Here is a 12654-nt window from a genome sequence, read left to right on the forward strand (position 1 = left end):
AAAAAAGAAAGATGTCACAGTGAGCTTCAGCCTTCAGCATTCAGAAGAAACTGAAGAGTGCTCCAGGCACATGTGCTTTCTTTTCTTTTCATGTTAAATGACAGAAATTCTCTCTGCAGAGTCGTGAAAGGGAAAGTCAGCCTTGGTGGAAAAAAAAAAAAAAGCCTGCATTGAAAAGCCAGAGAGGGAATGTGAGCTTCATCAAAGCTTTTGTGAAAGCAGCGGTCGGCCTTGACTCAGCCGGACAGAGAAGGTTCACCTCACATGTTTGTGCACAGGACGACCGGCAGGAAGAGAAAAGCACCGAGATCATGAATCATCTTTTTTATCAGAGCCCCTATTAAATTCATACGACCAGCGGTGGGATTTGTTGGGGACGGTGCACTGACCTTTCAGCAATAACACAAGGGCTCTGCTTTGTAGTCTTTTTTACTTCCTGCCTATAATAAAAGGGAGAATCTGTCCTGTCGGCCGGGTGACGTCTGCTGCTCGTTGTCACTCTGAACCTGCATTAGAGCAAATATCTGATAAACCAAGAACTCCTGACACGTCGTCTGATGTTTACACAGCAGCGCTGATAAAACCAGCCGTCTGTGTGTGTGTTAACTCTTCCAACACTGTGATATCGTAAAGAAATTGTAGATACAGTCCCGTCTTCTGTGACACGGACTTATTATTGTTTAACAAGCTGATTACTCCACATTATTTTATCAATAAATATAATATATATTACTGTACGTAGGGTCGAACTTGTCCTCATACCTAAATGCAGGGAGTTTTACTTTAAACATGTCTTCTGATACAGTCACACGTCAGTAGTAATCATAGCATCACAATATCTATGTAATGTAACTTGATTACTTACGCTACGTTTAGGACTCGGCGCCAAACATACGCAAATAAAGACGAAAGAAAATAAATATCAATATCTGTGACTTTACCGGAACACTATTATCTTTTTTTGCATCCTGATTAAATTATTCCCTCACATGTTTTCTATCACTCTCTTACTAAATGATTCCCAAAACAACATTTGACTGTTGCTGAGCAGTTTGATTAGATTCAGGAACAAGAACTACTTGGTGTGGTTCAGGAAAGATAAGTACGTTACGTAGATGATGTAAGTTGCGTACATTCGGCGTCACACGGGACATGAACAGCGCTCTCCTGGGTGAAACCAGCCCTCCTTCTCCTTCTGCAGACTTCAGCTGACTTCCTCCTTTGCTCCCTTCTTAATTACTACCACTAGATGTCGCCTCACAATAAATGTAAATGTGGATCCTTATAAGCTGCTGGCATCAGACTACTTGAACATTTGATTCAGTAATAGCTGCTGCAGCGCAACATGAGCTAATTAAAGTGAAATCTGTGGATTTTTTGGCCAGAATATCTAAAAAATGTGAAATGTACCGTACAGCCGACTGTACGAGCCAATCAGTGCCGCTGCTTTTCACTCGTGTAGGACGTCAGTGTCGTACAGACGTGGTGAGACAAATGAGAAGAGGAAACGCAGAGCTCAGACGAACTGCAGACAAAAGTTTCTTGCTTGACTTTACTTCTCGACCTATCAGAGTTCTTCATGAAGACGTCACCATGTTCTCCAGAACTCAGCTATTAACTTTTAACTAACAGTGTCGTCAGAACTGGAAGAGATGACGAACAAAACGACCCAAAGAAGACAAAATAAGAATCATAATCCATCACAGTCCCTCATTTTCTCCTCCTCAGACTATAAATTCAAGTCCTGTATATTTTCTGCGACACAAGATCTGCAAATAACGTCTCAGTATATATGAGGAGAGTGAGATTTAATATATTCCGGAGTGTGTGTGTGTGTGTGTGTGTGTGTGTGTGTGTGTGTAATGTTTTGTGATTACTGAAGTTGTGTGAAAGCAGGCTGCAGCAGCTCCCACTGAGCTGAGGATAATGAATGTGGAAACAGGAGGAAATAAAACCCCGACGACCATATTTGGTGTTTAATAATGAGCGGATGATTCCCTGATGATGGCGTCAGCGTTCACACTTCCTGCTGACGAAGGCCTTCACCTGCCGGGAGGTCGGGCGCCGTGAGGCCGTGACGCCGAGGAAGACGATGGAGTGCAGCTAAGTGGAGCGGGCTACGGTGGCTGACGAGGCCCAACACGCTGCAGCTTAAGATGCAAGTAGACGAAACACGAGCCACTAAGACAACATCATGAGGTGCATCTCGCTGTTTGAATCGGCTGCTTTCCCAAACATTGTGTCTGAGCGTGACTGAACAGGTGCAGTAAAATAAATGAAAAACGCTACAAACGATCTTACCGTTGAAGCCGACGGCGCGGATGTGGGCCAGCAGCTCCTTCCCGTCGATGTTGGCCATGCGAGGACACAGGCCGGGGTATCCGGCACAGAGCTCGCGGTGCATGTGGTGCAGAGCGTGCGCCATGGCGTACACGGCGTCCATCACGAACTGGACCTTCCCCTCCTGCTCGTAGGTGGAGTCGCGGCCAACTTTCTCCAGCCCTGGAAGAGAAACAGCGTCAGGAGATGGAAACAGTTCTGATCGAAGGCTCCAGAACAGCTCGGGTGGATCCTGTGGCGTTACTGTAAATATTTATATGTGTGTTGTGGAGTTTAAATTCAAATTCTGACACACGGGGCATCTAATTAAGACTTAGTTGTCACAGTTATGAATCACAACTAGGAGATAATATGTTAATAAACTTAAGATCCTGACCTCATAATTATAGGATAGTTCTCTCAGTCATGATGAGATACAGATCCAGTAATTAAAAGTTAATCTCATAACTGTGAAAAGAGTCTTTGATATGTTAAGATGTGGATACGTGGAGATAAGTTCTCAGCACTGAGCTTCCATAAAAACTGCGTCTGTGTGGTTCATCCTAACTTTGATATCGTCGTGGATTTAATGACAATCTAAATTAATGATTGCACATCATCATGTTGAGGTTCTTGAACGCCTGTAAACAAACTCTTCTCATTTCCGTCTGCGCTCTCTGCGTTTCCTTTTGCTTCTGATCGTAAAGGTGTTGGAGTTTGTCCTTGCCGCCGGGCACATTGGAACTCACAAAGGATTATGGGGAATGTGAAACGAGACACATTTCCTATAACTAACCATTAACATGAAAAAAAAATAAAATACATTCGGTTCCATCTCATTAGCCGTGATTAAATGACATGAGTGCAGAAGACATTGTCATCTTTTATTAGAAAACTCTGTTAAGTCTTCAAAAAATGTTCACTGAGTAATTACCGTTATTAGAGCGGCGGCGCTCCGCGATCGCGCCGCCGGCCAGAGAGCAGCGAGGGGCGCCAAAGAGAGGAGGAGGAAACTAACTGCCGGACTGGACCCTCCATCAACAGACAAGACTTCTCTGAATTAATAGGAGCTTAGAAATGAAATCCAATTTAATTTTAATAGCAGGCGGGTAGAGGGGGATCTGTCCGAGGGGAGACATTTGCTCCGGCAGTAAAGACTGATTACACGTCTGCGTGGCGGTAATGAATGAGCCTTGAACGGCGTGCGGAGAGCGGAGGATGTCAACCAGCCGAGGCGGCGAGGAGATGTACGGCCGGGCCGCAGATGATCGCCGCTCGCTGCAGACGATGAGCGTCTCCTCAATATTTAAAGAATACATGTTTGATCCTGGAAATTCAAACTGTGGGAAGCTTCTCATCCGGTTAACAAACAAATACATGCAATTCTAACCAAGTGTGATCATCTTGTATTTAGATTAAATTCTGATCTTGTTTGGACGGATGGACTGGATCATCTCTGACTTGAATTATCGCCCAAATCTGCAGCTTCCCTCGACTTCATGGAGCTAAATAATCAGTTTTCTGCTCGTTGTTCTGGTTCACCCTCACGCCTCTCATGGTGTCGTTTTCAGTCCCAGAACAGAACAGAAAGCTGCTTTCACCACCAAACAGCAGGTAGACACAGTTAGAGACTAGCTGGTGAACATAACGGAGCATTTAGCCACTAAAGAGGAAGACATTTCCCTCGGGAGGTGGTGGAGACCAAAAACGGAGCTAAAAGAGAGAAAATATTGGACTTACAGTCATCATGTGGACACGAACACGACTCCAAACAACATCTGCTAACATCAACAACATCTTAACAGCTGATGACATGAAAAAGGACAAACTCACATCATTATTACTGTCACCTTGATGCCATACTGATAATATACCAGACTAAGAGTCAACAGTCACGATGCAGCAGCTCTGTGTTATTAAAAGTTGTCACAATCCATCTTGGGGGACACATCATGACGTCTGAACTAAATATCGTAGCCGTCCATCCAATAGTTGCAAAGATATTTCAGTCTGGATGTTTGCTGAACACTCCGTGCCCTCTTAACCTGACAGTTTTCATAATTTCCCATCATCGACAGCCAATTAGGCTGGAGCGTTTCCAAAAGCCTCAGTCTACTGAGCCGTGAGACCATTAAGAGGCTGCGTGTTCGACGAGCACAAGAGTCGGACTCAAAGTTTCTGCTGCCGGAAGGAAAATGTTGAGCAGCAGCTTGTTGATGTGCAGAAATTTGTAAATGTCAAACTGTATAATTATGTGTTTATTATTCGGTTGGTTATATTAACAATGTTACTCAACAGTAGCAGAGCCTGTAGTTTGTATTTTGTAAAGTATTGTATATTGCTTCGTTATTTAGTGTTTCATATTATATTTTATAAGTTCAGATTGTTAGTTAAGGGTTAGAAGCTTAACTCAGTGTGAGACAGTGTTTGTGTCACATGTGTGAAAACGTCTTCACACACGTCTGTTAGTTAACATACATCATGCATTTTCTTATATGGAAGGGACAGGTTGGTGTGTCACCGTGTAAAGTTAGAGTTTGGCGTATGAACTGCACGCAACATGAAAATGTAAGTTGTGTTATTTCTTTGCAGATTGATGAGACACGGTTGTTGCTGCACATCAGTTTGAACTGCGGCCTGTAGTGGCTAAAATATTTGGGTTGCTAGACAAACAGTCGTGGAGCGACTGTGAAGGAAACATTCACGGCTTCTTCATTTGCACAAAACTCGACTTGGATAAAAACATTATGAATTATCCACCAACACCAGAATCTTCATGAATGAACATGATCTGAGAGGAAGAGGAGAAGAGGCGACCTGAATGCCGTTCGCCTCTCTGTTTGCTAGCGGGCTTCGGTGACCGATGGCGATGATGATGATGATGATGAAAGTCCAGCGCTGGCTGAGACGAGGCGGCGCACTCGACAGACAGCTTCATCACGGCTGCTGGCATTTCAATTACACATCACTTAGAGGGGAAATTTAATTCCTTCTTGACAGGACGAACGTGTTTCTGTTTCCCCGTCTCTCTCTTTCTCCCTCTCTCGCAGGCACCCTTCTGTTTCAATTAGATTGGGAAATTAGATAAACGGCAAACTAATTACAGAGGTTAGCGATGACGGGACGAGTTCGGGGGTAAAGCAGCCGAACTGTTGCGTCTCACACGTCTGAATATATTTACATCAATAGAGTTTTAATAGTCGTCTCTGTTGTTTATCGGGAACGTCTGTGTCAGATTCATCAGCGAGGATTAATAATGATGTTGCCTCACAGCATCGATTCTGAATCATAAAAAACACGACCGGCACGCGTGAGAGCTGCTCAAACATTCATGAGTTCATCCGCGTCACAACCGAAGACTATTCTTTACAATAACACACCGCCTTTCTTTTTTTTTTCTGCTTATCTTCATGTTTCGAAGGCGATTTGCATAAAAAAAAAAAGGATGAAGCAGCGCGTCACATGGAAATAATGAACCCACAGCACACGAGAAAGAAAAGTGGCATCAATCATCTAAACAGTCATTCAGATGTCAACCAGCACAAGATTCCTCTCGTCTCTGACATTTTAGTTTTTATTATTCAGAGCTTAACATCTGATTTTCACTCAGGGTTTTTCTTATTAAAGAAAATTGAGTCTTAAGTGAGAGAAAGTTGTTGACCTGTGAGTACCATGGCTTCATATTCACAGCGTGGCGCGGCTCGGCTGACTTTTGCTTCAAAACTCACATTTACTTCAAATCAATCGGCGTCAGATTTCAGTAGCTACGAGCTTCTTTAGTGTAACGTTCTGGACACAGAGACGATGAGGAGACACCAGAAAGAGTCCAGATACCAGCAGGCTCGTGACTCCGGTTTGAATCCGATTGTTGGGTATTCAGAATCAACAATTCTCAATTCGAAAACCAATTATCAACTGGATTAACACAAAATCTGGCATGTTCACACTCCATTCAGACGGAGACGTTATTTTCCTCTGACTAAGTTATCGATCAGCTGCAGCTGTTTGTTTCTGCAGATCGCTAAAAAAAAACATGAAAGGCATCCACAAACACGTGACCTACTTCAGCTCCAACTCACAAAGGTAATTATTAAGTCATGAGATAAAAGAGACGCTTGTAACTGCCGACTGTTTCTTAGATAATCCGCTGCACATCCCTCGTCGTTCAGTTCCTCCTTTTTCTACTTGATTTTTTGACATTCGTGAATAGATTCAGTTTCGTAGGGGATAATAATCGAGATTGATCAACAAACAAGAAGCCCGATAGGAACAGTGAATACAGGGGTCGAGCCGAGCCGAGTCGCACCCTGCAGTGGAACTGAAGCACAAGTCAAGACCAACCTGAAGACTAACAAGTCCAGACAGGTAACTGCGAACAGAGTGAGTCCACACTTTCTGAGTCTCTCCACACTTTTCATACAGATCTCATCACTGAGAAGTGAAAAAGGAAGCTGCTGACAGCCACTTTCCCCTCTTCAAAGCTAAGTGTTGACAAAAAAAACAAAAGATTCTTGAGTACTGCTGAACACTAAACAGCTGCTCGATCTCTGACACGGCGGCAGCTTTTCCCTCAGAGATCACTGCCGCTCTCAAACAGAAGAAAACGCAGACACCCGGCCTCTGTCGACATCACTTCTGACGGCTGTAACCAAACAAACTTCAGCGCGAGGGTAAGACAGAAATGTACACGAGGCAGCACAAAGAGGCGTTCAAATGCAAATCTGCCTTTTATATCCGCTGAGTGTATTTCAAGGGAATCTGCAGCACAGAGGAATACAAAGGGAGGGAACAGTGCTGTAAAAAAAAGGTGAGAAAACAATGAGACTCTTAACTCAGCAAACACATCGTTCAACAGAGCAGGAGAACGCAATCAAATATTCATGTTTCCTGGTGAAAGTGTGTTTGTGGAGTCTCCAGGTGAAAGAAACGATCCTCAGAGTGAAAGGAGAAGTTTATTCTGGTTCCGATGGAGCAGCAACACTGCCAAAATATCTCAAGCTTCTCTTAAAGGAAGTGGAAGTGACTGAAATCACAACCGCACAAACAAACAAACAAACAAACATCCAGATGATTTCACTTCTGCCTGAAGAAAACTGTCGAGCTAAAAAATGTCACGTTTTTCCTGAAGGTGGCGCGAGAAGAAATCCCACCTGTACACGTGGACACATCGTCTAAATGACTAACTGCTCTGATTCTGATGAACTGCGTTGAGAAAATGGTTCTCCAGCACATCAGAGATAACATCTCTGGCAGCCTGGACCCTCATCAGTGTGATTTCAGTGACAGATCCACGGCCCTCCACTTCTTCACACAGAAAGGAAAACTAAACACTCTGAGCTTGAGGTCGACGCTCTAAAACAGGATGTTAAACTTCCTGACAAGCACGAGGAGCGATAGAAAGCATCCTGACTCCAGCGCTACAACATTAAAACCTCCTCTGGTTCCATCTACAGAGCATCAGAGACATCGGTGACAGGAGACGGTCTGCTGCCATCTCACAACAGATGCTGAAGTATTCGCTGCTGTACCACCGAACTACAGAGCAGCTTCATCCACGCTGCTCATCATCGACACTCCAAATTCAAAGTTTGTCTGTGTTTTGATGTTAATTCTCTCCTATGCAGCACAAGGAAGCCTCAACTAAAATTTGTTTTGCAACTACTTTTGTAAAACAGAAAATAAACTTGTGAACTTTTTTGATAAATCAATTTATGCATTCAGATCTTTTTCTTCTCCTCTTTAAATATAACACCCCACAGCAAGTAAAAAGAGGGACACAACATCATTTTTGTCAGATCATTGCGCCTGATTGCTGTAATTAGTGCCAAATGTCCAACGACACTGCTGGACAGTTTGACTGAGATCCAGACATGTTTGTGGCAACAAAACCAGGTTTTTAAGTCGAGAAATGTAAATGGACTGCATTCATAAGGCTGATTTTCAAGTCCAGTCCTTTCAGATGAGTGGACGATCACTCCTGAACCACAGGCGTCTCGAAATGTAATTTTCTCCATATATGTTCTCTGCTGAACCGTGTTTTAACACGCCTGGGCTTTAAATTAATCATAGCAGGTTTCACCTTGATTGCGTGCTTCATGAGGTAGATTTAGGTAAATCTGTTCTTCTGTTCTTTTGATTTTTTTTAGACATTTTGCTCTGCAAAACTGAAATATTCTCTCTGGAGTTAGAACATGAGAATAAATAACTCGAGAGGATTTTGTTTTCCCTCCATCGCTGCAGCCGATCAGCTGACATGCTGTAATCAGGATCTCAGCGTCTGAATCAGGTGTTCGCATGACGCACGTGTCTCCATTATCCAAACACGCCTGTCTGTCCGCGGCTGCTGCAGCCGCATGAACAAACAGGACACTAATTATAGATCAGAATCAATGAGAGGCTGACAGAGAATCCATCGGCTGGAGGCTGCTGAGATCAGGGACGACTGCGAGGCACGACGGCTCAGACCTCGACCTTCAGAGAGGAAGAGGAGCGCGACTGTGAAACTGAGACGGAAGCTTTCAGTCGGATTATTTGGCTTCCTCAGCAGCTGGAGGGGCGAGTCTGCGTCTGACTGACAGCAGCGAGACAAAGTGAAGAAACTTGTTCTGTAGCCAAGATGTCACGAGCAGACAGCGTGTGGTTGAAGGGTGAAGACCACATCATAATGTAACAGACCCAAAGTGACATTCACATGCTGCTGAGATCTTCTGTGAGTGTTTGTCTGGAGGCTCTTTCAACACGGAAAGTACAGACAGGACGGGTTTGTACACCAAATATGAGAAAATACAGAAGTGTTTTTTAAAGTGGCTCGACGTCATCAAACCACCTTTCGGAGGCAATCACATGACCAAGAAAAAAACAAAAGGTGATTTTATTTTTTATGAAATTAGCAGCTACCATCAACACAGGACAGCTAGAGGGTTTATTAATTCATTCAGTCTGTAACGAAGACGTAAAAAAAGAAGATAGAAGTGGTGCCAAGCTGCCAGCCTGACTTCATTTTTCCCGGGAGCGTAGTGAAAAGGAACGAATCTGAACAGTAACCACATTTACATCATAATCATTTACTTAATAACCTTGTGTCTTACAGTTTAAAGCTCCAGTGTGCAGGGTTTATGAGGACTGAGGGACAGAAATGGAATATAAAACTCATAATTACGTCATCGTGAGTGTTCAATCACCTGAAACTAAGAATCTTTGAGGTTTCGTCACCTTAGAATTTGTTTTTGTTTTTTGTTTTTTTACACCTACAGATGGAGAAGGACCTCTTCCACTGAGGCAGCCGTGTTACAGTTACAGTAGCCCAGAATGGACAAACAGATCACTGACACTTTTGCATTGTTAGCAGCTACAGTGTGGGAGTGTGAGGCGAGGTGTGCTCAGTTGGTTGCAATCTGCAACAACACAGATCGACGCCACCAAATGCTGCACGCTGGACCTTTGAGATGGAAGTTAAGGAGCATCTGTTGAGTAATTTGTACATTTTAAGGGTGTTTAAACCTTAATAAACCAATCCATGGATCCAGAAAGGGAAAATCTATCAAATGCCAGAATACTGAGTAATTAAACATGACGCAAAATCTCAACCTTAATTACACCTTAACAAATCGTTAATGGGTTTTTCAAAGGTTTCAAATGAGCGTTTAAATTAAGTGGAAACTCGTTAACCTCGTTTTTTTAATCAAGGGCTTTTAGAGGATTCAGTTTGTCAATGTTAATGGACAAATATAGGGAACCTTAGTGAGCAAACAACTTGATTTAGTGTTTTAAGGATATTTTTAAAGGAGTATTGATTCTTAGCGTCTCAGTCGTGAGGAGGTGATTATAATGATCGCGTGTGAAAGGACGGAGAAAATTTTTTTTTTTCTTATTTATTCTCATCTGAGCGTTCAGGATGGGGGAACAGCTGGTGGTGGAGGCTGGAGGTGCAGGTGCAGGTGGAGGTGGCGGTTCGGGGGGTATAATTACAGTATTGGTGGCTTTTAACAGGCAACATACTCTATCTGGCAGGAAACGAGGTACTCAGAAGCGGCAGCGGTGGCGGCTGTAAACGTGGCGGAGCGTGCAGGCGATGGATCGTCACCCTCAGACCTCGGGCCGCCGTGAACATGGATATTTAATTATCCTAATTAATTACAATTAATGAGTGGGGTCTCCGGTGCCCTCTGGAGGGATCGCACTGAGCGCGCTCTAATCTCCGTCAGCTGGCGAGACGCTCCTGAGGCTTCTTCTTCTTCTCTGCTGGAGGGTTCGAGGCCTCGCAGCTGCAGACAAACAAGAATCCTACCAGATGTTTATGACACACACACTCACACACAAACGTGTAAGATGATTCTCTCCACTGACGTCCCAGCGTTTATATTTACAGGAAGCTACGAGCGGTTATGATTAATGGACACAAAAACAGACGCTCTCAAGATTATTAATGATCTTTATATAACTAATGTGCACCAGCAGACATGTTTTTAACTACACATACCAACAAAATGACACCTAAACTATGTTTTCATGAACATGATGAGGAACCATTTACTACTGACGTATCTGGCAAGTTGTAAAATGAGCTTAGCTGGAACCTGATTGCCAGAATAAATAGAACTGAACGTTTCCTTATGTTGCAACTTTGTTTTGGTTGAATTTTCAATCTCTCTCTTGTCACAATGATGGACTGATGCTCTGGTTAAGTTTCATTTGTGGTTTGCAGAAATGTAAATCACCATCCTGGTCACTGGGCTGGCTGTTAGCTCGGCTATTTTAAATGGTTTTAAATAAAAGGGTTTATCTGTTTTTCTGCAGCAGCAAGTAACTTCCTGAAGTGTCTGCTGGTTGATGACTGTTCAGAGTCATCACACGGTACAGAACACAACCCGTCGTCAGCCTGTAGATGGATATAACGAACGCTGGACAGAGCCAGACAAGCTGTTTCCCTCTTTTGAGCTAAGCTAAGCTAATTTATACATCTCTTTTATCCAACTCCGTGTTACAAAGCAAAAAAAACAATCTCTCCCAAAATGTAGGAATAAAATTCCTGAAATGAGTGTGTCTGAGGTGACGCGTGTTCTTGAGCTGCACCTGTGTCAGGTAACACACGGAGGCTTTTGCATCTTTATAATCTTTATGTAAATAAAAAGAGATGTCACGCATGAAAATGGATTTTGCCAAGAGGGCGATCCATGACAGCTGCAGCCTTCAGCAGTCTGAGCGAACATCTCTACATCTCTGAAAGACACAAACATCTGTCTCTGCGCACACACACACACACACACACACACACACACACACAGGCAGATGGACGCTGACCTGCTGACTCAGCTGTTGGTCTGTTTGTGTGATGACTCTGCTGCAGCTCAGAAACTCAATCTGGAGCTTCTAACACAATCAGTTGGAGAGCTGCGTCCGGACAGCAGCCGTCCGCCGGGCTCAGGTAAAAGACTCGCAGCAGCGATTCTCAAAGCGCTGACGCCGGCGTTCTGTTGTTTCACTCCTGTCTGCACGACTCGCCCGTGTTTAGCCAACACCTTCGGCAAATCCCATTTCGCGTGTCGGACATGTTTGTAAAGGATTTGGCCCTCAGTGGCCCCCTGTTCTACAGAGAGAGTCCCCCTGAATCAGAGGGGGATTACATCGCGCTGCAGGGCCTCTGCAGTCAGCACAGAGAGACTCAGCAGAGGAGAGCTGGATGTGATCGGAGACCAGAAGAAGAACTCATTTATCATTCAGATTCGACAGCTTTTAATTTGCATCCGCCGGCAGGTTGAAGGCCTGAATCTGCTTCGACTTTAAACAAGGTTACAAGTAGAGGACGCCACTTTTTGTTCAGATGCAGAAACAAGAATCGGAGCTCTCAGGAGGTCCAGGGTCCCTTTTTCAATACATTAGAAAGTCTGAAAGAAACAGACAGTACAGAGTTTTACACTGATTGTACCTGTCCACCTGTCCACCTGTCCACCTGCCCACCTGCCCACCTGTCCACCTGCCCACCTGCCCACCTGTCCACTGAGGTACGGCAACACAACTTGGACAAACCAAACACAGAACTGCATTACACTGTAATACAGGAACCCACAATTATAACAAAGACAATCCGTTTGTGTTTTCCTGACGTAGCAGAGACATTTTTTGAATTCATATTTTTATATGAGGACATTTTGAATATTTGTCGGGCTGTTTATCATTATTATGGCCGTAGCTGAGCAGAGATAGAAGAAAGAGACAGCAGAACTACTTAAATACTGATCATGTTACACAGTAATCTACCAGGAATGCGATCTGTCACGTGCAGTCTGACGAAGATGGAGTGCCGTTCAGCGTTTGTTTTTTCATGCCAGGCGACGT

General features: G+C 43.9%; 1 protein-coding gene across 2 annotated transcripts in view; it reads right to left on the bottom strand.

Annotated features, from left to right (window-relative positions):
• grm8b (glutamate receptor, metabotropic 8b) overlaps window positions 1-12654 on the bottom strand; it is a 93450-nt gene that overhangs the window by 21339 nt on the left and 59457 nt on the right. For both annotated transcript variants that reach the window (XM_037107980.1, XM_037107979.1), the window contains exon 7: window positions 2302-2502. In XM_037107980.1, coding sequence (XP_036963875.1) covers window positions 2302-2502 — 201 coding nt within the window. The remainder of the gene's footprint in view (window positions 1-2301; window positions 2503-12654) is intronic.

Source organism: Acanthopagrus latus, chromosome 8 (genome assembly GCF_904848185.1).
Source record: "Acanthopagrus latus isolate v.2019 chromosome 8, fAcaLat1.1, whole genome shotgun sequence".
Classification (NCBI taxonomy): domain Eukaryota; kingdom Metazoa; phylum Chordata; class Actinopteri; order Spariformes; family Sparidae; genus Acanthopagrus; species Acanthopagrus latus.